This window comes from Daldinia caldariorum (genome assembly GCF_022478825.1).
Source record: "Daldinia caldariorum strain CBS 122874 unplaced genomic scaffold F4812scaffold_3, whole genome shotgun sequence".
In the NCBI taxonomy this organism is placed as follows: Eukaryota; Fungi; Ascomycota; class Sordariomycetes; order Xylariales; family Hypoxylaceae; genus Daldinia; species Daldinia caldariorum.
In genome coordinates, this window is record NW_025953039.1 from 2,588,018 (window position 1) to 2,609,143 (window position 21,126).

The window sequence follows — 21,126 nt, forward strand, 5'->3', positions numbered from 1 at the left end:
GAGCAACGCCGACCAAAATTGATATTAAACCCCAATAACACGTTCGTAACTTGATAGGCGAATAAGAAAGAATCAGAGGTTTTCATGTCGTATCGTACGTATTCGTCCATCAATATACCTATCCTTTCCTCTCCCCATTTGAACAAGCCAGTCAACCAACCAACCAACCGGCAATGCGAAGCGAGGTCTCGCTTTTCTTTTCCTCGAGGGAGAGACGCTATTGAATCTTTACAACCCGCAAATATGCGAAACATGCGTATCTGCGCTCCGGGAACCTGCAGTGAACTGTATCAGACTGTCCGACATCAACGGCCACGGCCAACCATTCAACCCAAGGTTCTTTCTTCTGCGGCGCTCCCCTTTTTGTTTTCTCTGCAGGTGGATGATGGCGCCAGAAATATTCCCCATCTCTCTCCATATGAGGTACCTAATTCTCCCATTCTCTTCCCCTCTCTCTCCTCTCTCTCCTTCCCCTGCGTCCGTGATAATAGTGTACCTGGTGAAGGATGAACGGTGAAGAATACACTACACTAGAGACAGCGCTGTACCCTTCTCACCGGCGCTGATCATTGTCCAAAAATCACATAGTGTTTCTCTTATTTAGGTATTGTACCCTAGCTCTTTCAACAATGCATTAGGTAGTGGCCCCCCCATGCTTCGTGCTAACCATGGGTTTGAAGCCCACGGGCCACGGTCAAGATTCCATCCAACAAAGTCCCTTAAATTAGGTACAGGTTATGCAGCGAGCCGAAATCTCAAAGAATATATTGGCTCGTGATCAATCATGACGGAGCCCGGGAAAAGCCTTGAACAGCCTCACATACCTCTACCCAGGTACCTACAATACATGCCTTGCTATGGAAGGTAACCATAGCCGGCATTACATATTGAACAATATAATATCTACGTGCGTAGCGGTATAGTGGTTGGTATATGAACTAGTTACCTCATAACCTAGACATGTCTACAGTATTGTACCTACACTACAAGAGGAGACAGGCCAACAGACATACCGGACAGATGGACAGATGGACACCTCGATGATCTACACTAGTATACAGGTACCTAGGTAATACGAACCTCACACCTACATGCATACATAGCCGCCGGCCAGATTCGTGAAGTTTGCGGTCTGCCCCCAGTGGCATGTAACCTATGTAATGTGCCTTATGGGTAAGACCCGTCGAACACGTTTTTTTCTTTATTAGTGTACCCTACATATGAATTTCTAGGTTAGGTACCTAGCCTACCTAGGTATCTATTATCAAACCCTACGGTGTACAATACCATGGGTCTCGTCTCCCTACCTCCTCCCTACCTCCTCGTGCCGCGGCACAGGCGACGAAGGCACGCGGTTTTTGCATTGGCGGATACACACACTCCAAAGTATTGTACATATAATGCAATACAATACAATACAATAGATACAATGCTTAACAATGCTGGAAGACGGGATTCTGGCTCTCTCAGCTCAGCTGACCTCGCATCCAACAAATTCTCGTCGGTACCGTTCCCCAAAAGTCGCTAGGGTTCCAAATTTGAGAATACGACGTCCTGTGTTTCCCTCCGCATTACAGGTACCTAACCTGCCTAAGGTATGTATGTAATAGGTAATATAGTATATTGCTAGGTAGGTGTGTATTACACAATACCTCAACCCTCGCAATAGCATCATCGCATCGTATTTTATTAATCCACGTAATAAGGCATGTATGTACGCACCACCTACGTCTTATAATAGCAGAATAGGTAGGTAGTGGATAATATTAATATTGTACCATACCCAGGCGCACGGATTGAGATACCTACCTAGGTACCTAACCTAGTATCAATGTCGCATTCCCATTCTAGACCACATGGCAACGACAGCTCTAGCTCGGCACTTCGTAACCCATGCCCTGTCCCAGCCCTCCTCTGCCCTAGGGGAAAGATGCCCGGTCCGGCCAAGCAGATAAAGTAGCCTACCTGCCCAAGCATTTATTAGTGTACCGCGTACCCTCGCAAGCCCCCCCATCGATGAAGGGACGCGGTAGTTAATAAATGACATTAGGTATTAACTAATAACTACCTAGGTTAGGTATATACACCTAAGGTAGGTAGGTAAGTATGTGAAAGCCTCACATACACTATTTCCTTTAGTTATCCCTTTTAACCCGCACCCGATAGGTACTTGCGCCGTGGCAACTTACATAGTAGGTTAGGAGGTAGTCTGTTTGTTTCCGTGGTGATAGTTCCTGCAGTAGCGGCCGCGGGAACCGGGAATCGCCTAAGCTGGGCTGAGCTTCGTGAAAATACCTAACACTATTCCCACTCTCCCCCTTGCTAAGGTATGTTAGGTTAGGTATGTAACTACACTACTGGTTTTACTTGTTTCTTCTGTCTGGTTCCAATCTTACTGTGGAACTCTTATATTTGCTTGGAAAGAGGGGCTACCTATAATGAAAGGAATCCCTCAGCTATTATCGCCACATTAGGTACCTTAGGTTACCTGGTAGTTATCTTTTCTTTCTTTAATAATACCTAACGCAGCGCTCGTCTAATAAAGTCCAGCTCATTCCAGCTTCCAGCTGAAGGACCATGCATTAATGCTCTCTGTAGGTTTATTTTTGCATAACGCTAGGTATTTCAGCTGAATACCTGAATACTTGAACTTAACCTAGCTTTCTGACCAACTGCCCGTGCCAAGCCAACGTAATACATTACGCGCCGTGGGGTCTCGGAATGAGGAATGATAGGTGCGCATCCAACAGACATTCCCATCCCCCCTTTTTTTTTTTAAAAAAAAAAAAAATCCATAACGGATATCTTGCCAGCCAATCAAAATACGCGCCCGAGCAGCAATGTCTACTCGTAGAATTTGTGGCTTTTTCACTATACATTAGGTAGTCGACTTGATATATTGTGCGTGCATACATCCCTTGTACTACGTAGGTATCGCCATCGACCTGCGAGGAGGGATTCCTGCCACCCAGTAAGTAATCCGCACAGGGGTTAGGGTCTATCGACATGGCCGCCACGCGTTAAAGATGCTCGAACTGAGACCTGCTCATCAACGGGATCCGAACCACCGGGACCGCATCGGTCGCAGCAAGAAAGTGGTCACTACATCAATAGGCCCAGCCGCAGAAGGTAATAGGAGACCCGACGCCGTTCCGTGCATACAGACTACCGGTACCTAAGTCCAGAGCCGTCTAGGAACCCGCGAATCATAAGTAAAAGATCCTTGATACCGGTGCATAATCCTTATATATGCACTAGATGCGCCTATCTGCACGGGCTGCCGATCAGAGAAAGCTGCACCCCAAGTCACATATCTTTTATCTTTTCCCTGTGAGGCCTTCTGCCGGGTTTTCGTGAGCATGTTACGCACCGACGAATTCTTTTTTATCTCCGGTTTTTACTTTTTGTCCCCTATCTTCGTCGTCTTCGGCGACTTGTACGACTACCCTGCTATATCCGTCAGCAAGGTAAGGCCGAGCAGCGATTCTAGCCCTCCAGCCCGCGTCAATAGGATGACGTCGGCTGCGCAATATTACTGGCCTCCCAGCCCGCATCTAACAGTAATGAAACGCACGCGTATGCGGCCGACGGCTCCCAAGACCAGAGTATTGGGATTACGCGTGTACGGGTTGCGACCCCTATCAGCGGCTTTTGCATACCTGATATGCTGCATTTTTCTGCCGGTTAGAGATTCCGAAGGAGCCCGCTTAGGGATCGCTGAGACTGAGGTATCCGCATCCTGTCATAGCCAGAATACGGTAAAGCCCACTTGAGCCGAGGCATCCAATGGCTTAGGGGTTAGATTTGTATACGCCGATCAATATCGCGACGCTAATCATTGCATACTAAGAGCTGACTAGCTCCACGACTTCCAAGGTAAAGCCAAAAACTACCGCCAGTACTAATTAATCATGCTTCCACATCGGCCTTGCATAGAAGGCAGCTAGTGATGCCCTGTGCACTAGACGTTATACTAATGCATCGTCATAGTATATAGGTACGCGTGAGGCCGCAAAGCCACCGGGTTTATCAAGTCCCGGAAGCATTCATAGCCGCAATGAGAGTTACTTGGAACCTTCCGAAACACCAATATGTGCTGGCGTCCCGGAGCCGGATAACTGCGCTGAGCATATCTGATTCGCGAGAATACGGATCACGAAGCTCTTCGACTTGGTGTGAAGAAGATTATCTTGCGCGCCTGCGCGTCTCGGCACATATGACTAAATGGGAAGAGAAAGAGGCTGAGCTCAGGGGGTAAAATAGGTACATTACCATGTACTTGCAGCAAAGTTACTCAGTTACTCAGTTATTCAGCCAAGCTTCGCTGGTGGGAAACCCGCTGCAGCGGAATCTCGGCGCAGCATGGAATAGGCCGAATGTAAAGGGGGATTTCCGAATAAGGGTGTGGTGCCAAATCCTAGGCTACCTAGATTTAGCTTGGGGTTGAAAATCCGGGGTATTAGGTATCACAGAGAGGGTTTTTCCCAAAGTTTCTGAGGTGGTGGGCCTTTGATGTGGTGAGACACGCATGGCTAGACTCTGCCCATATATTATTTCCAGTGTCCGTAGCTTGATATACGAATGGTTATTGGGCGTCTCTTCTGGCGGGATATTGCTGAGTGTTACTATCTCTTGGAAATAGCCGTTCAAGACCCGACCACCGAGAGTCGTGATCCGATCCAAGTATTGGAAACGTACTCTTGGGATCTTGGAGTATTTTCCATCGAGTCGTGATTCATTTTTACGAACAGAGAAGACAGTTGAAGAAAGTCGAAAGTCGAAGTAGAATTTGGAATAATTTCGAGTCGTAGCTGGTTTTTTTTCTTTCTTTTTTCTATTAACAAGATAGAGTTTAGATCTACACAATTTAGATAGTTCTTTACGCACATGTATACCTACCTGGTATGTAAGACACATGTATGTACGTAGTTTAATTCCCCGGAACCTGTGCCCTGAACACTGGTTTCGATCTGTTAGGTAGCGTTGTCAGGGGATCAGGTGTATTCGGGTATGGAGATTAAAGAAACGGACTCCTGACCATGTCAAAGAATTTTGAAATGATTCCGACTTTAATGTTCTTGACCGTTTTTAATGTGATCAGGAGATTATCTCGAAAAACGACTCGAAGTAAGTATAATGTAAAATGATGTTTTTAGCAGTCAACTTACGAAATGTGTCAGATGATCTACATAGTACTACAAAGACGCCTATCCTGATTATCTAATACTGCATATGTACTATGTACCTATTGTATAGAGTCATAAACTGGGCAGCTGGGGACACGCACTTTACGGTGGGCCATCACTTGGACCTGGGACCCATGCAATTACGGATAAAATATGCTATGAACTCCGGACTTTTGACGTAACGGTCAACTTTCTTTCTAAGCACAATTAAACCTTAGGTAACCATGAGCCAGGTATTCCCCACAACGTCACAGCCCACCTGCATAACGTTTAGGTGGTGTGGTGTGCCATAGCAAATGGCAGGTGCTTTCCCCAGCTCCAAGCTTCGTTTACAGCACACAGTACCTAGCAATGTTGAACAAGCTTTTAGATAATTATTAGTGCTATACTTTAAACTTCAATTGTGCTTTTGTGCTTGCTGCTTGTTGGTCCGCTAGACAAAGTACCAAACTCTACTAAATTTGGTGCATCAGTCTTCTATTTGGTCACGGTCCTCGAAAAAAAAAAAAGAAGAAAAAATAAGATAAAAAAATACCTAACCTACAACATTCGACTCCGGCGTCACCTGAACAGCACAGAAAGAGAACCATCAGCTCTAGCCTCCGCGAGCTGAAAAGGTACTTGTTTCACGTGTGCATCTTACCCTTCTCGAGCGTTCATATCATGATCACCTCGGATTTATAGTCCTATTAGTCCTATTAGTCCTATTAGACATAATTTGGGGATTAATCCCGCCACCTGCGTAGTTGTACCTATTCTCTGTCTCTTTTACGGTTTCTTCATCTCCACCCCTCCTTTCTACCTCGTGCCCTGTTACGCCTTACTTTGGTTAGAGGTCTGGTGGCTTGGCTAGAGCTCCTAGGACCTAGGTTAGCCCTTTGTAACCTCGACGTCCCAGGGACCGACCACTTTTTTATCGACTTATTTCATACGTCAACTTCAAGTCGAGTTTGTTCACGCTGTCAACATGGCTCCCGATCTTAATTCACTTCCACCGTCATCACCGTCAGCAAGACCACGCATCATGACCTCTTCAAACGGCAACGGTGACTCTGCTATACGCGGAGAGTCAGCATCACCTTCTCCTCGTTCTGCTTCTATATCATTGCAAGCAGCTGCAACTATGAATGCCGGCCTCCAGCACGAACCAACGCGACGTAAGCTCTTGCTTCGCCTTTAAATTATTCCATCATATTTATAATTAATACCTTACGTACCTACTTACACATGTCTCTTCCAGGCTCTTCGAGCAGCTCTCTATCACGAAATAGACAATCACCGCAAATGGGACGACGGCGCTCCACGGTCCTAATGAACCTACAACTCAACGATCCATCCCTCCCGGGTCCAGGTGAAATGGTTACGGAGAGTGGTAGCAGCGGACACAGCGCCACAAGCCCACAGCCGATCTCTGCGTCACCCCTCCTCACCGGAGGCGATCCCCACCATAATAGAGCCCCAAGCTTGGGAGAGTTACATCAGGAGCTTGAGGCAGAGCAGGAAGCACAAGTGGTATGCATTATGTGTTTGCTAAGTCGTTCGAATGCATGTTTCGGAAATGTTAACATGAGCTATGATTAGAACCGCCTCTTACAGATGATCCGTCAGCAACAACTCCAACTACAGCAGCTTCAAGCTGCCCAAGGCCAATCCCAGACGAGCGTAGCCGCCGAAGATCCAACACCTACCTCGGAGAGATCTAGCTCTATGATGCTTCCCAACGTTCCTCAACCACCTTTCTCGGCCCCCTCCACTTCGGTTCCTCGCTCACCGGTTTTGTCGCATCCGCGTTCGTCCTTTGACATAGCTCGCGACGCCCTTCACCGCAGATCCAGAACACCGAGCCGTGGCGCGCCCTCGCCTAGGATGAGATCGACGTCGATCAGCGCAGAAAGTGGAGAGCCGCTTCTTTCCGGAGTTCGCGACGAGAGCGCCTATTACCAAGCCGAAACTCAGTCTCTGGTTCGCGAGAACCAGATGCTGCGCCATAGAATTCGTGAACTAGGTAAATAATATATTACCAACTCCATAGCATATTTAAGGCATCGCTAACTCTTTTCGTAGAACGCCAACTTAGCGAGGCTCATGCTGGTGCGTCCCTAACAAGAGAGCCAACGCATCATTCACATCTCACACAGTCTACTTCAGCGTCCGAGGAAGATTCTGCAGCAGGCTCATCTTCTACCGCGCCTACTGCTGCGTCGGCTATCGTCGCTCAACCCGTTGCGGCTTCAGAAAGTGTTAAGGATGATTAAGGGGCTCGAACTATGTTTTGTAAACTCATAATGTATTCCGGCGTTCGGTTATTCCACTCTCCACAGGCACAGGCAAGTCGGACCGTTTTCTGCGATGGTTTTAAGCAAAAATATCTCGGCGGCGTTGTTGGAGGTTACAGGGTCGGGGCATTAGGGAAAGAGGGATACGACTCTACGAAACATGGCGTATTACAACTGTTTCTGGTATTGTCCGTCAATACATTACGGACCTTTTTTAGCATCAGTGAAAATTCTTTTTTCCCCTCTTTTCCTCGGGATGGGGTTAAGATATGCGTACATTTTGCTCGGACCTCATAGATTCTGATTGCATGTGATGCGAATCACGGGACTTTGTACTTGAAGTCTAAAGTTTTGAGAATATCATGCGATGTGCTAGATTCGACTATGATTGTTCTAAGGATTACCAAGTAATATCAGTATTTTTATTCTATGCAATTGACTATACGTAGGGGAAGAGTGTCTCTTATTAGCTACCTACTGACTACATTAGATTCCTCTAGGTAGGTAATTTATGGCATGTTTAGCAGTAATAGGTTCCTAGCTCGTTGGGCAACGAATATGAGGCTTAAACTAGTATCTACCGGTCGACTTATATATAGGTACCTATATATATCCTCCATAGAGAACCAGGCAAGAGAGGTAGTGTTAAGAGAGAGTTGAAAAGTGATATCATTGGGCAGCTTGTTAAGTTACATGTATTTTAACAGCTGCTCACTTTTATGGGAAACGAATTAAACACCTAGGTTAATTATTAGGTAACGGTGTTAACTAATAAATCATGTATACATAATATATCAAGTTTCAAGACGGGGATTTATTTGTCTACCTCCTACCTAGAATGAAGTTGATCTCCTACTATGTACATACTTCTCCATATATTGAGAATTGCGTCATGCCGGCCGATAAGTGATAAGAGCTTCTCTCTCTCTCTCCGGTCCGGGCGGTTCTTAGGTAAAGGGTATGTATGTGCCTATGATATCATCCCGATTTTTTTGAACTCTTGCTCCGTTCCTTACGTCCCAACTTTCAGGTACCTAACTTGATTTATTCCTGCGAATCACGGGAGCGAAGATGTTCGCGAGGACGGCCACGGCCACGGCCCGGCGACAGCAACAGTTCCAACTAGGCTCGACGACACGGCTATTCTCTAGTACCGCTTCGGTGAGGACGGATTTCACACATGTTGTAAGTTGACTTTTTCTTTCTTTCTTTCTTTCTTTCTTTCCTTCTATTTTCTTTTATTTTATTTTAATTTATTTTAATTTATTTTTAATTTTTTTAAAAAAAATGTCCCGCGCCTACTCCACCACCACTTACACGACTGTGTAATAATCCATCATACACACAAATATAATATAATACAATACAATGCAATATAATATAATAATACCCCACACCCCACACCTCCGCGCAAGTCCTCACCAAGCTCACAGCCCTAGGTCATCGGCGGCGGCGCCGTCGGCCTCGCCATCGCGCGAGCGCTAGCCTCCCACTCCTCTTCCTCTTCCTCTTCGCCAAGCGACACCACGCTCCTCCTCGAGCGCCACCCGCACATCGGCACGGAGACCTCCTCGCGCAACAGCGAGGTGATCCACGCGGGCCTGTACTACGGCGCGTCCTCGCTCAAGACGCGCCTGTGCATCCGCGGGCGGGAGCGCATGTACGCGTTCTGCGCGGCGCGCGGGGTGCCGCACGCGCGGGTGGGGAAGTGGGTTGTCGCGCAGAAGCAGGATGGCGACGACGGCGACGATGACGGGGCCCAGATCCGCATCTTGCGCGGCATCCACGAGCTGTGCGAGCGCGAGCTCGGCGTCCCGACGAGGTGGGTCGGCAGGGCGGAGGCCGCGAGGGAGGAGCCGGACGTGCGGGCCACGGGGGCCGTGCTGGAGAGCCCCGAGACGGGCATCGTCGATTCCCACGCGCTGATGATGGCGCTGCTCGGGCAGTTCGAGGAGGACGGGGGTGTGCTGGCGCTTAATTCCGCAGTTGTCGGGATTGAGCCGTTAGCATCCGGTTCTACCACCAGCAGCAGTAGTAGTAGCAGTAATCTCCCCGGCAGCAACGGCTGGCGCATCACAGTCCGCGACGCCGCAACATCCACCTCATCGACCATAACGGCCTCCACCATAATCAACAGCGCGGGCCTGGGCGCCGCCGCCATCCACAACATGATCGCGCCCGCCGACAGGCACGTGCGGCTGTACTACGCCAAGGGAAACTACTTCAGCTACGCCGCCTCGTCGCCCAAGGTCCGCCGGCTGATCTACCCCGTCACCGCCCCCGGCGCCGGCGGCCTGGGCACCCACCTCACGCTCGACCTCGCGGGCCGCATGCGCTTCGGCCCGGACGTCGAGTGGGTGTCGTCGCCGACGGACCTGGCCGTCAACGCCGCGCGCCTGCCCGCCGCCGTCGCCGAGATCAGGAAGTACCTCCCGTCGATCGACGAGGGGAGCCTGTCGCCCGACTATGCCGGCATACGCCCGAAGCTGGCGCCCGCGGGGGCCGTGGCGACGGGCGGGAAGGGGTTTGTGGATTTCTACATCAGGCGGGAGGACGGGTACGCCGGGTGGGTGAATCTGCTAGGGATAGAAAGTCCCGGGTTGACGAGCTGTCTGGAGATTGGGGACATGGTGCGGGATATGCTGTATGGGAGCGGGAAGGTGGAGGAGTCGGCACCGCTAGAGACGCCGTAGAAAAAGGGGCCTTAGGACAGTTCAACAACGATTTACGACAAAATAGACACAAGCATAGATCTGAAATAAAGAAATACGATCACCTAATTTAGAGATCCTGGTAAGGACATGCCAAGTAACGACTCAGTTGAGTGATGTGGCTACATTTGATATCGGGGGAATCAACGGGAATATAATGTATGTACATCTCTCGATCAATAAAAGCCCAAGAACAGCTAACTACGGGTAGGTAACCGATCGGGCACCACTGAAGCCATCCCTCCCTTTGGAGCATCTTCTTTCCACTCCCGTTTCTTGCCAAATTCCAACGATGAAACTAACTTTTTTCGTGGAAACTGTCCGGCGAGCAATAAACGATATCTACTCCTAACCTCCAATCGGGACTGCTGCCCTTGCCCCGAAGGGGCGTAGAAAAAAAAATCGGCCATAGAATGGAATAAAACAAAACAAACCAAATAACACAGTTCACCGTTGTCCGGACCAGTGAAGAATGTAAAACGCCTCTGCCCTCCCTTATGCACGTAGTGAGTATATAATACCGTCCCTAACGCCGTCCAGATCCCCTTTGCCGAAAATATTAAAAATAAAGGGTACTGTTTGGTAGCTTTCAGATGAATGTAACGATTTATTGCACCGCCACTCAGCGGAGCTCAATATCTGGGAACGTTTTTCTGCCGAGCAAATCGACACGGAATTCGTATATCCCGTCCTCTGCTGCAATATACCTAGGAATTCAACACGTCAGTATCCAGTTCTACCTTGTAAGTATTGATCCTCTTACAATATCCGGCCGTCCTCGCTCCACGTCAAACCTGCCGTGTCATCTGGATTCTGTACATGCTCGCGACTACCTATTCTGATCCTGCTGAAGAGCGAGTCGTTTCCCCACACATCAGCAATGACTGGGATGCCTCGGCGGTTTCTGTCTCTGTTGGTTTCGGTCCGAGCATTATCAGTAAGTCCACCTGTCCATCCGCTTATGTTGGCTAGGTTCTCAAGATCCGGCCATCCGGAGCCAGATCCTCCTACATACCACGGATCGCGCGACGTCGCAGAGCTGTCGTTACCGGCGTCGTTGTACTGACCCTGCGGTCTCATCGTCTGCGAGATAGTATCGAAGTTCTGGGCTAGCGTGCGCATGATGGATGTGCGACTCCGACCTAGGTCCCGCGGTATGGAACTGCCTCTCTCTCGCTCCTGTTCGGTGCCCGTCTGATTGACATTCGAGCGGTACTGGTCGCGTGCCTCGCGCATACGTTCGCGTTCGAGAAATCTCGTCAGCGCTTCGCGCTGTTCAACACCCGTATTAGTGCGATTTGTACCAAAATGATAACTGCTTAAGTAATGGACGATGGGATTCCTGACGTTCACACGCCTAGTCCTGCCGCTCTGGAGACTTACACGATCTGCCCAGCCCGTAGATCTAAACGCGTTCCTCTCGGCAGCTCGTTGGTTCCGGTGTTCCATAAAATGCTGTTCCAACTGCTCCCCTCGATCCCGCAGCTCTCGTCGACGACGCTGAGCTTGGAACGCCTCAAGAATCGAAACTTCATCCGAGCTGAAAGGCTGATTGACTCGTGACATGGGATCTGTAATTTCCGGATCTGGTAAGGGCCGCCGATCAGCCATTGATCTGTTCCAACGATCCATCCCTAGCGGAGATGATTCAGCATTTCGGTCGTTGTCGGTATTACGCTCGCCTTCGGCAGGATGCTCGTTGCGTGGATCGAGTAGGCGCGGATCGATCGTACTACTATCATTAAGTGAAAAATGATTAAATCCTTCATGGCTATCTATAGGGATAATCTGTCGTCGTTTGAAGTTTGTGCGCGCGTCTGCTACGCCAATTCGACCACGATGTTCCGACCACGCTAGGAGGTCGAATGGCCCCGGCGAAAAGGCCATATCCCTAACGGCACCATATTCCCCTGGTGCCCTGGAAGAATTAAAGTAAGCGATTAAGGGTTCCGAGTTGGGGTCCCTAAGTTTAACTGCATTGAAGATAGATATGGTACCGTATTGGGTGCCAACTGCCAAATACTTTCCCGACGAGGAAAAACAAACTGCAAAGCTCCCTCGGCAATCTGTACTGTCATCTTTCCACTGGCCCTTAAGTCGTATGTTCGGCAGTGATACCCATCTAGAAGATGGCCGAGTAACTCGCCGAGACAGCCCTTCGTAGTTCTTGTTGAATTGTTCTCGCGCATGTATGTAAAGGTAGGCGTCGTCGCAGACAGCAGCTAAGAGGGTTCCGTCGGGGGAGATGACGCCGCGGTTGACACAATCTGGATATTCCAACACATCTTTATGCAAATCTGGCTCGTAAAGGCTTACGACGGTAATGGTCTTATCATTGTTAGCCACAACAGCCACCGGGCACTCGTACTGTCCAAGGGCTAGTGCGCCCGCGTCTTTGGGGGGGTGCCAGAGGGTTATGCAGTTGACACGCTCTGTGCCGATCTTATAGCTGGAAGCTGACCACGTCTTGTTGGTGCCATTTATTCGTTCCACGACGGAGAGCATGTCACGTTCGAGCTGATATATGGTACTTTCGGTCATGGTAGAAGATTCGAGCGAAGTTAGTCTGGAGCGAACATCTCTGCTGAGGGTGTCGGCCTGCGTATCGCTGTTGCCCGATTCTCGTATGACCACGAACTCTCCATTTTCGCCTCCGCAGCAGATCCAGCCCTTACTAGCAATTAGACAGCGAGGATGAAAACTTATGACTTTAATAGTTTCGCATTCGCGGGTAGAAGTATCGAGCCGTTGAATATGGGTATTGTTGACACCAGCCGGGAAGTAGATGATGCCCTGCTGCTCGGCGCTGACCAATGATCGAAGCTGCCAATGACTACAAATGGGGTAGGGATTAGTAGCTTGCGCCGAGATAGGGATAAGCACCTATATGATGATACCTTAGGTAGGTAGGTACCTAAGGTATGTGGTATAGGATCTAGATATTAGATAGGCCATGAAACTTACATTGGCGAGACGCTGGTGCGATAATGCTTGCGACCTTCTTTAAGAAGCAGGTTCTCAGTAGGCCAGAGACTAGAGACGACTGACAATCAGCGGGGTGTGGCGATTTCGATTTGGATGCGCGCAGCAGCAACGCGGGCAATAAATCCTACCTGGCCTCCTCGTCTACGGCCATGGTGCCAATGGCGAATGTAAATATCGTAATAATGGCTCATCAAGTCGTATCGATCATGGAAACGCGTCGCAGGAGAGTCAAGTGACACGTAAGGGGGGGAGATGCGCCGATCGTATGGTTGTTTAAGTTCGTGGTGGATAGTTCGACTGGCTCAACTGGTCGACCGGTCGGGAAGAGAGAGAGAGCAGGCTGCAGATCCAACGAAGATGCGAGATGCAGTAATAGACGGGGGGTGGGATAGAGATGATGGGGCTGAGTAAAAGTTGTAATCAGAGGTGAGATCACAGAATAGCCCTAGCAACGATCTAAACCGTTTAACACAAGTTGTTTTGTTATAGAAGTGAAGCACTAGCTTTCGGCGTCGTTATCCTAAAAAGGAATGTGAGCAATCATGAGGGTGCTTTTTTGGAAGAGGTGTGCCTTTTTTTATTATTTTTTATTACGTTTGTTTTATTTATTTTTTCTTCTTGACTAAAATCATGAATGCGGGTTGGATTTTCTAAAAGTATTGAAGAAGTTGTCGAATGACCAAAGGAACAAAGGCAGGAGTTCCTTCTTGAGAAGGCTCCTCAGATGACGTCCAGATTCGTACCAAACAAGCAGCAGGAACAACAGCAGCAGCAGCAGCTACCACCGCCGACAATCAACGGTACCGGGAAACTACGTCTTAGCAATACCTACCTTATGGTGACCCTGTATTATGTAGCCGGGATTGCATTGTGTTGTACAGTACGAGGTGTAGCAGCACGTACCGTATAGCACCTCTCCATATAAATTAAATACAATTAATATAATCTACTATGGTATTTTTCAAGACCTCCATTGGGACTCAGAGAATTACTATCAGGTACAGATTGTGCAGAATACTACTGCTGTGCAGCTAATTAGGCTTGTGCTATAGGAATTACTTCCACATATGTGAGACATGTTTCCATTCTGGTAAACTGAACGCCTAACTTTGCGCAATTATCCGGATGGCATATAGGTGCCGTATAGGTGCCGTAGGTATTAAGTTGGTAATGTGAAAGGTAGATGGGTACCTGAGGTATTATTACATCATCGGAACTTTTATATCATTGACTTAGAATCCTTTATAATCAGACGAGTTCAAAACTCAATTAATACTTACCTCAAGTGCACATACATAATTATTTGAGTTACCTAGCAGCTTAAGTAGTTCGGATCACTAGTGTGCTTAAAATGCTATAAAATCTGTACTAAGTAAAAGCTAATGCTATCACCGAATCTGGAAACATCTCCAAGCATCTAAAAGTTTTCGAGCTTTGCGAATTCTGGAATAAGTACCTGGATAGGTACCTACCTAAGGTAAGTACCTAGGTCTGTATTACCTAAGCGCGGCTCTAAATTTACTAGTTAGAACCCACTGGAGGTAAAACCCACTAGATTTTGCAGATTTCGCCGCCGGTGCGGGAGATACGGCCAGTACGGGTAGGTACGGTATGAGGTACATCATCGGTACACATCGGTTATTGGCTCACGTCACCTTCTCTTAATTCCTCTCAAAAATTTCATCAAATTATGATTGGATAAAGACGTTATTGCCGAGGCACACCGCCCGCGAGGAAGCTCTCAGAAAGATTCTCTCATTCTACTTCCCAAAGTCGCCGAACAAATTTTATAGCAATCGTCCCCACCAAGTTTGATCGATTTGCCATCTTTCTATCCCTCATACATACCTAGGTAAATAATAAATACGTCGACGAACCAACCTGTACACTTATCTCACCTTTCTCTTCTTTTTCATTGCGATAATTCTTCTCAATTCCTCTAGTCCCGTCGTTTTCCACCCCCTCCCCCTCTAGCCATCATGATGTTGGCCTCAAGATTCTCCAGAGCTGTAAGTCAACTTTGATAACCCCACAATTTCCGAAATCTTTGCACACATTTCCAACAATTAGAGAAAGACATGCGTGACTAACTGCGATTCGATTCAATAGCTTCCCCGAGCAACTCCCATAGCTGCGCGATGGGCTGCGCCTCTACGAAAGCCTTTAGGATCCAGCTTCGCTCGATATGAGTCGACGGAAGGAAAGGTTCAAGGTGCCGTCGTCGGTATCGATCTTGGTAAGTTTGCATGCAAACCCCACCATAGCATATGAAGATTTTTTTTTTACTAATATTCCCCAAGGTACCACCAACTCGGCCGTTGCTATTATGGAGGGCAAGGTGCCCAGAATCATTGAGAATTCTGAAGGTAAGATATCCTCTCCGGCGCATATGTTTGCGACCACAAAAAAGAAGAAAAAAACTAACTCTAGCTAAGGTGCCCGAACAACCCCCTCTGTCGTTGCTTTCACAGAAGATGGGGAACGATTAGTTGGCGTTGCTGCTAAGCGACAGGCCGTCGTCAACCCCGAGAACACTCTTTTTGCCACTAAGCGATTAATCGGACGAAAGTTCAATGATCCTGAGGTTCAAAGAGATATCAAGGAGGTCCCTTACAAGATTGTCCCGCACACCAACGGCGATGCTTGGGTGGAGGCTCGAGGACAAAAGTACTCTCCGTCGCAAATCGGTGGTTTCATCCTTCAAAAGATGAAGGAAACTGCTGAGTCCTACCTGAGCAAGCCCGTCAAGAACGCCGTCGTTACTGTCCCTGCCTACTTCAACGACTCCCAGCGTCAAGCTACCAAGGACGCTGGTCAGATTGCTGGTCTTAACGTTCTCCGTGTCGTCAACGAACCTACTGCTGCCGCTCTGGCTTATGGTCTTGAGAAGGAGGCTGACCGAGTTGTTGCCGTCTACGATCTTGGTGGTGGTACTTTCGATATTTCCGTCTTGGAGATCCAGAACGGCGTCTTTGAGGTTAAGTCTACAAACGGTGACACCCACTTGGGTGGTGAGGACTTTGATATCCGCCTAGTCCGCCACATTGTCCAACAATTCAAGAACGACACCGGCATTGACCTATCTAACGACCGCATGGCTATTCAGCGAATCCGAGAAGCTGCTGAGAAGGCCAAGATTGAGTTGTCTTCTTCTCTCCAGACCGATATCAGCCTGCCTTTCATCACTGCTGATGCTTCCGGTCCTAAGCACATCAACACTAAGATGACTCGTGCTCAGCTTGAGAGCATGATGGAACCCTTGATCAACAGAACTATCGAACCCGTGCGTAAGGCTCTCAAGGATGCCAACCTACAGGCCAAGGATATCCAGGAGGTTATCCTCGTCGGTGGTATGACCCGTATGCCCAAGGTTACCGAGTCGGTCAAGAATCTCTTCGGCCGTGACCCTGCCAAGTCTGTCAACCCTGACGAGGCTGTCGCCATTGGTGCTGCTATCCAGGGTGCCGTCCTTTCCGGCGAGGTCAAGGATCTCCTCCTTCTTGATGTCACTCCTCTTTCTCTCGGTATTGAGACCCTCGGTGGTGTGTTCACCCGCTTGATCAACCGAAACACCACTATCCCCACCAAGAAGTCCCAGGTCTTCTCTACCGCCGCCGACTTCCAGACTGCTGTCGAGATCAAGGTCTTCCAAGGTGAACGTGAATTGGTTAAGGACAACAAGCTTCTTGGTAACTTCCAGCTGGTTGGCATTCCCCCGGCGCACCGTGGTGTTCCTCAAATCGAGGTTACTTTCGACATTGATGCCGACTCTATCGTCCACGTGCACGCCAAGGACAAGAGCACCAACAAGGACCAGTCTATCACCATTGCCTCCGGTTCTGGTCTGTCCGAGTCTGAGATCGAACAGATGGTTCAGGACTCTGAGAGGTTCGCTGAGCAAGACAAGGAGCGCAAGGCCGCTATCGAGGCTGCCAACCGCGCTGACAGCGTTCTCAACGACACTGAGAAGGCTCTTAACGAATATGCCGACAAGCTCGACAAGACCGAGGCTGATGGAATCCGGGAGAAGATTGCTTCTCTACGGGAATTCGTGAGCAAGAGCCAGTCTGGCGAGGGTACTGCTACCGCTGCCGAGATCAAGGAGAAGACCGACGAGCTGCAGATGGCTAGCTTGAACCTCTTCGACAAGATGCACAAGGCCCGCGCCGAGTCGGGTGAGGCCGGCAGCTCCGAGGCTGGCTCTTCGGAAGCCAAGCCTGAGGATGAGAAGAAGCCTTAAATACCCCCCTCCTTTTGTACACGAAACAATCTCGATTTATACTAATTACCCTCGAGGCGGGAATTGTAAGAGCTTTTAGCGCTCCATCACTGTACATTAACCTGTACTCATATTTACCGCCCCCTTTTCTGAAAAAAGATAGTTCCGCCCACCCATGATTCCCCCACCTACCTACCTACCATTACCACCACCACTACTACCTTACCTACATTTACTCCTCGGCGGTGTCTCCATGAATTTGCGGGCGGGGAGCGGCGTTCTGAGATCTGGGGAAAGTTATCATCATCTTTGTTTAAACGCATTAGTTGACCTTTTTTTTACCTAGACGATGAAAGATGTATTTTTTCACGTCGGGTCTTCCCGGTAAAAAAAAAGGAAGAAGAAAAATGAATGGCATTATTCAATGGGCAGGCAGGCGGGCTTCCCGGCTGGGAGCTACTGTATATAGGACGTTTTCTTTTTTAACGACACGACTTTTAAGGACAAAATAATAAAATAACATCCCCTCTCAAGATTACGATGTGTTTTTGTATGCTTTGAAGTGTATTGGATTAAATATTAGGTTATATACATATGTCGTGTTATATACAATTGAAATATCATGCTGCTGAAATATCCAGTGCTAGTTCCGTGGGTATATTCGCGATGGGTAAAGCGTAATTAACACAAGACTGTTCGATCGGAGGTAGGTAGATAGATGTATAGGAGGTGGTCATTAGTAGCGTTTATTTATTTATTTTTTCTGGGTTTTGCAGTCGTTCACGTTGGTACCATCCATCGGCGTACTTGATTTTAGGGCAGTCAGAAGCTTTGTTTGCTACGTATCTATGTAGCTGACGCGCCGCAGAAGCTCTGGCTCTGGCGTCTCGTCTCGGGATCCATCCGATCTACTAGCGCGACGAGATCGGACGGCCGCTCGGCTAGCGTGAGGAACATGCCGCCTAGTATCGGATAGATTTACGTCAAGGTTAGAGAGGGATAGTTGATTTCGACGGAGAGATGTTGACGAGAAGAATAAGGGGGTAGGTTAAGGTCGGGATGTGGGAAAGGGGAAAACTCACCCTCGACGTGCCACGCTACGTGGCAGTGCAGCGCCCAGAGCCCCGGGTTGTCGGCGGCGAAGCGCAGGACGAGGTGGTTGAAGGGCGGCACGGTGACGGTGTCCCGGCGCATCGGGTTCGCGAGGTTCCACGTCGTGGCGCTGGCGTCGGTGCCGAAGAGGCCTTTGCCCCAGCCGACGACTTGGAAGGTGTGTCCTGTTGGTGTGTGAGAAGAGATGACTACATACGTCTACGTTTATACCCCTTATTCTTCTTCTTCTTCTTCTTCTTCTTCTTTGCTTATTCTGCGAGGAAGGGGGAGGGGAAAGGGGGCGCTGTCCTTTGGTGCAAGGAATATATATGTATTACGTACCGCTGTTCATGAAAAGTTAGTTTAGCTTAGATTAGGTAGGTATTTATATCTCAGACCGAGATGGGTTTATGATAAAGGGGAAAAAAAAGGGGGGGGGAAGGGACGTACTGCATGTGCCATGGGTGCTCCATCGCGTCGAGTGAGTTGATGACGATTTGCGCACCCTGGTTCGCGTCTGGGACGAGGAGAACTTGCTGGTTTAGTCCGAAGTCCCAGCTGTTATATGAATTCGACTTGTCCGAGGTGAACTGTTGATCCAAAGCTCTCCATATTGTGGCGTTATCGGGTAGGGGTAAGTAAGATGTCTACGTATTATAAGTCGGTTAGTTCAGAGTTAGATATTCGTTAATTACACCCTTGGAAGTCTTTGTAAGAGAAGGGGGAAAGGGGAAAGGGAGAGATTGGGTGGTAATGAACTCACCTTGTTGACGAAAATTCGGTTGACCTCCTGCGCCTGGCGGAACGCATACTCGAGATAATGTGTATTCGCCTCGCTCACGTTGACAGCGGGTTGTCTACGCATAGGCTTGGGCATATCAAACGGCATATCATCGCATCCCTCCCACACGTCCCCCCTGAGCCCGTTATTCTCGACACCGTACGGGTTCGTTATATTCCCCGCGACCCCAATAGGCTCCGACACCGCACTTACACCACCATCGTCGTCTTGTGCCTCCCGCCCGTCGTCATCGACATACGATATTACCCCCTTGACGCCATACCCCGCCGCTTCCAGCCCGGAACTGTTATACGGCGCGTACGGCAGGAAACACGTCTTCGGCAGCGAGGCTCGGACATAGTAGCTCCCGGGCTGCTGGTCCGCCGTCAGGATCACGGACGCCCGCTGCCCGAGGTTCAGGTACACGCCGCGAGCGGAGATAGGCTCGATCTCTACGCCGTCTAGCTCGACGATCGATATCGTGTGGTTGTCGACGCTGAACCAGTACGATAGGAACGAAGACGCGTTGATCAGCCGTAGGCGCACGGTACGCCCGCGCCGCACTTTGGTCGTGTAGAGTTGTCTGCCCGTGCAGTTGTTCTCAAAGGGTTGGTCGGCGGAGGGTGCGTATGTGGTTGAGGCGATGGAGCAGTTGTAGGTGTTTTGCCCGTTTAAGAGGACGTTGTCTGCGAGCGGCTCGACTCCGGATTCCCAGTCTACCCATTTCGACGTAGAGTTCAAATAGCTTGTTAATATCTGTATCGCATTAGAGAAAAGCGAGTCTTGCAGTTATTAAACGCCCTTGTGCGTGAGATGGGGGATGGTAATAACGAAAACATTCTTACAACAGATCCGTAAGTATGGTACACATCCGACACGAATAAGAGCTTCTCGTCATCCGTCTTCGGCACCAACTCCCCTGGATCGCGTATAATCTGTATCTCAGTTAGACAAGAGACAATCAAAAAGAATTCATATCCCTAACAATAGCTCCATAAGCTCCGTCGCTATACTGTATCGAAGAATGCGCATGCCACCAGAACGTTCCTCTCTGGTCGGTCACCTGGAACTCGTACGTAAACCCCCGACCGGCCGGAATCCCGCATTGCGACACGCCCGCCACGCCATCCATCCACGGTGTGTCGATCTGGTTGATGCCGTGCCAGTGTATCGACGTGCTGCTGCTATTCGGCATGAGGTTGTTAACCCGCACCCTTATCGTATCCCCCACATTCGTCTCGATCAGCGGGCCCGGGGACTGCCCGTTAACCAGCACCATCGGCTTGCGGAACCCGTCCGGCGCGGCCAGCGCCACCGATACGTTGAACTCGAACTCGCGAACGCGGGGTTTCGTCGACGCGACGAAGTGCGTATCTAGCTCGAGTTCCCGCCTGTTGATGAGCCGGTCTGTCGGGACAAAGTCAAGGTGTTCAGGGATGCCATAGCGAATACTATAGTTAGCAGCTGGTAGTGGTGATGGTGGAGCGTGGAGGGCCCTATATTGCGCACATCCGAGTCCGAGGCCTAGGCCTAGTGCTAGCGCGACAGCGGTGAAGCAAACGAGGGACCAGATGAAGAGACGTAAAGATACCGTACGCCGCGACTGGTCTCGGTAATGAAAACGGGCAGTTCGCTCGTGGTTGCCCACGTCTTCCACGGCCGTGGGGGAAAACCCAACTTCGGGCTGCTTTCGTAGTCGGACGTCATTCTACCATTGGCATTGCTTAAAAGCCGTTGTCTAACATATTGGGCCATGGCGGATTTATAAAGACGAGGTTGAGCTCGGGGGATTCTAGGAATTATCTATGTAATCTAGGGGCTACGGTGGCGCCAAGGGATGCGGGAATTGGGAAACTAGATATGTGCTGTTGCAAAC

General features: G+C 49.3%; 6 protein-coding genes across 6 annotated transcripts; 4 read left to right on the plus strand and 2 right to left on the minus strand.

The window, feature by feature from the left end:
* Positions 1-3,026: 3,026 nt before the first annotated feature.
* On the plus strand, positions 3,027-3,905 carry F4812DRAFT_456978 (uncharacterized protein; the record flags this gene model as incomplete). The annotated part of the gene is made up of 3 exons (XM_047937082.1): positions 3,027-3,129; positions 3,259-3,758; positions 3,861-3,905. The coding sequence occupies 3 exons, from the start codon at positions 3,027-3,029 to the stop codon at positions 3,903-3,905; spliced, it is 648 nt and encodes a 215-aa protein (XP_047793281.1).
* A 1,676-nt stretch (positions 3,906-5,581) lies between these two features.
* F4812DRAFT_419660 (uncharacterized protein) lies at positions 5,582-7,890 on the plus strand. Its single transcript, XM_047933367.1, has 4 exons — positions 5,582-6,343; positions 6,427-6,698; positions 6,768-7,191; positions 7,251-7,890. The coding sequence occupies exons 1-4, from the start codon at positions 6,154-6,156 to the stop codon at positions 7,439-7,441; spliced, it is 1,077 nt and encodes a 358-aa protein (XP_047793282.1). The 5' UTR covers positions 5,582-6,153; the 3' UTR covers positions 7,442-7,890.
* A 510-nt stretch (positions 7,891-8,400) lies between these two features.
* F4812DRAFT_419663 (FAD dependent oxidoreductase) lies at positions 8,401-10,240 on the plus strand. The gene is made up of 2 exons (XM_047933368.1): positions 8,401-8,647; positions 8,902-10,240. The coding sequence occupies exons 1-2, from the start codon at positions 8,534-8,536 to the stop codon at positions 10,153-10,155; spliced, it is 1,368 nt and encodes a 455-aa protein (XP_047793283.1). The 5' UTR covers positions 8,401-8,533; the 3' UTR covers positions 10,156-10,240.
* A 449-nt stretch (positions 10,241-10,689) lies between these two features.
* Positions 10,690-13,979, minus strand: F4812DRAFT_284300 (uncharacterized protein). Its single transcript, XM_047931063.1, has 4 exons — positions 13,287-13,979; positions 13,138-13,206; positions 10,937-13,006; positions 10,690-10,880 (listed from the first exon to the last, which is right to left on the minus strand). Exons 1-4 carry the CDS (start codon positions 13,307-13,309, stop codon positions 10,796-10,798), a joined length of 2,247 nt encoding a protein of 748 aa, XP_047793284.1. The 5' UTR covers positions 13,310-13,979; the 3' UTR covers positions 10,690-10,795.
* A 1,001-nt stretch (positions 13,980-14,980) lies between these two features.
* F4812DRAFT_284387 (hsp70-like protein) lies at positions 14,981-17,566 on the plus strand. Its single transcript, XM_047931064.1, has 4 exons — positions 14,981-15,167; positions 15,268-15,394; positions 15,459-15,524; positions 15,594-17,566. Exons 1-4 carry the CDS (start codon positions 15,138-15,140, stop codon positions 17,396-17,398), a joined length of 2,028 nt encoding a protein of 675 aa, XP_047793285.1. The 5' UTR covers positions 14,981-15,137; the 3' UTR covers positions 17,399-17,566.
* A 657-nt stretch (positions 17,567-18,223) lies between these two features.
* Positions 18,224-21,005, minus strand: F4812DRAFT_450125 (putative multicopper oxidase; the record flags this gene model as incomplete). The annotated part of the gene is made up of 8 exons (XM_047936055.1): positions 18,224-18,339; positions 18,460-18,654; positions 18,812-18,813; positions 18,920-19,116; positions 19,233-20,006; positions 20,096-20,185; positions 20,236-20,624; positions 20,819-21,005. 8 exons carry the CDS (start codon positions 21,003-21,005, stop codon positions 18,224-18,226), a joined length of 1,950 nt encoding a protein of 649 aa, XP_047793286.1.
* Positions 21,006-21,126: the final 121 nt, after the last annotated feature.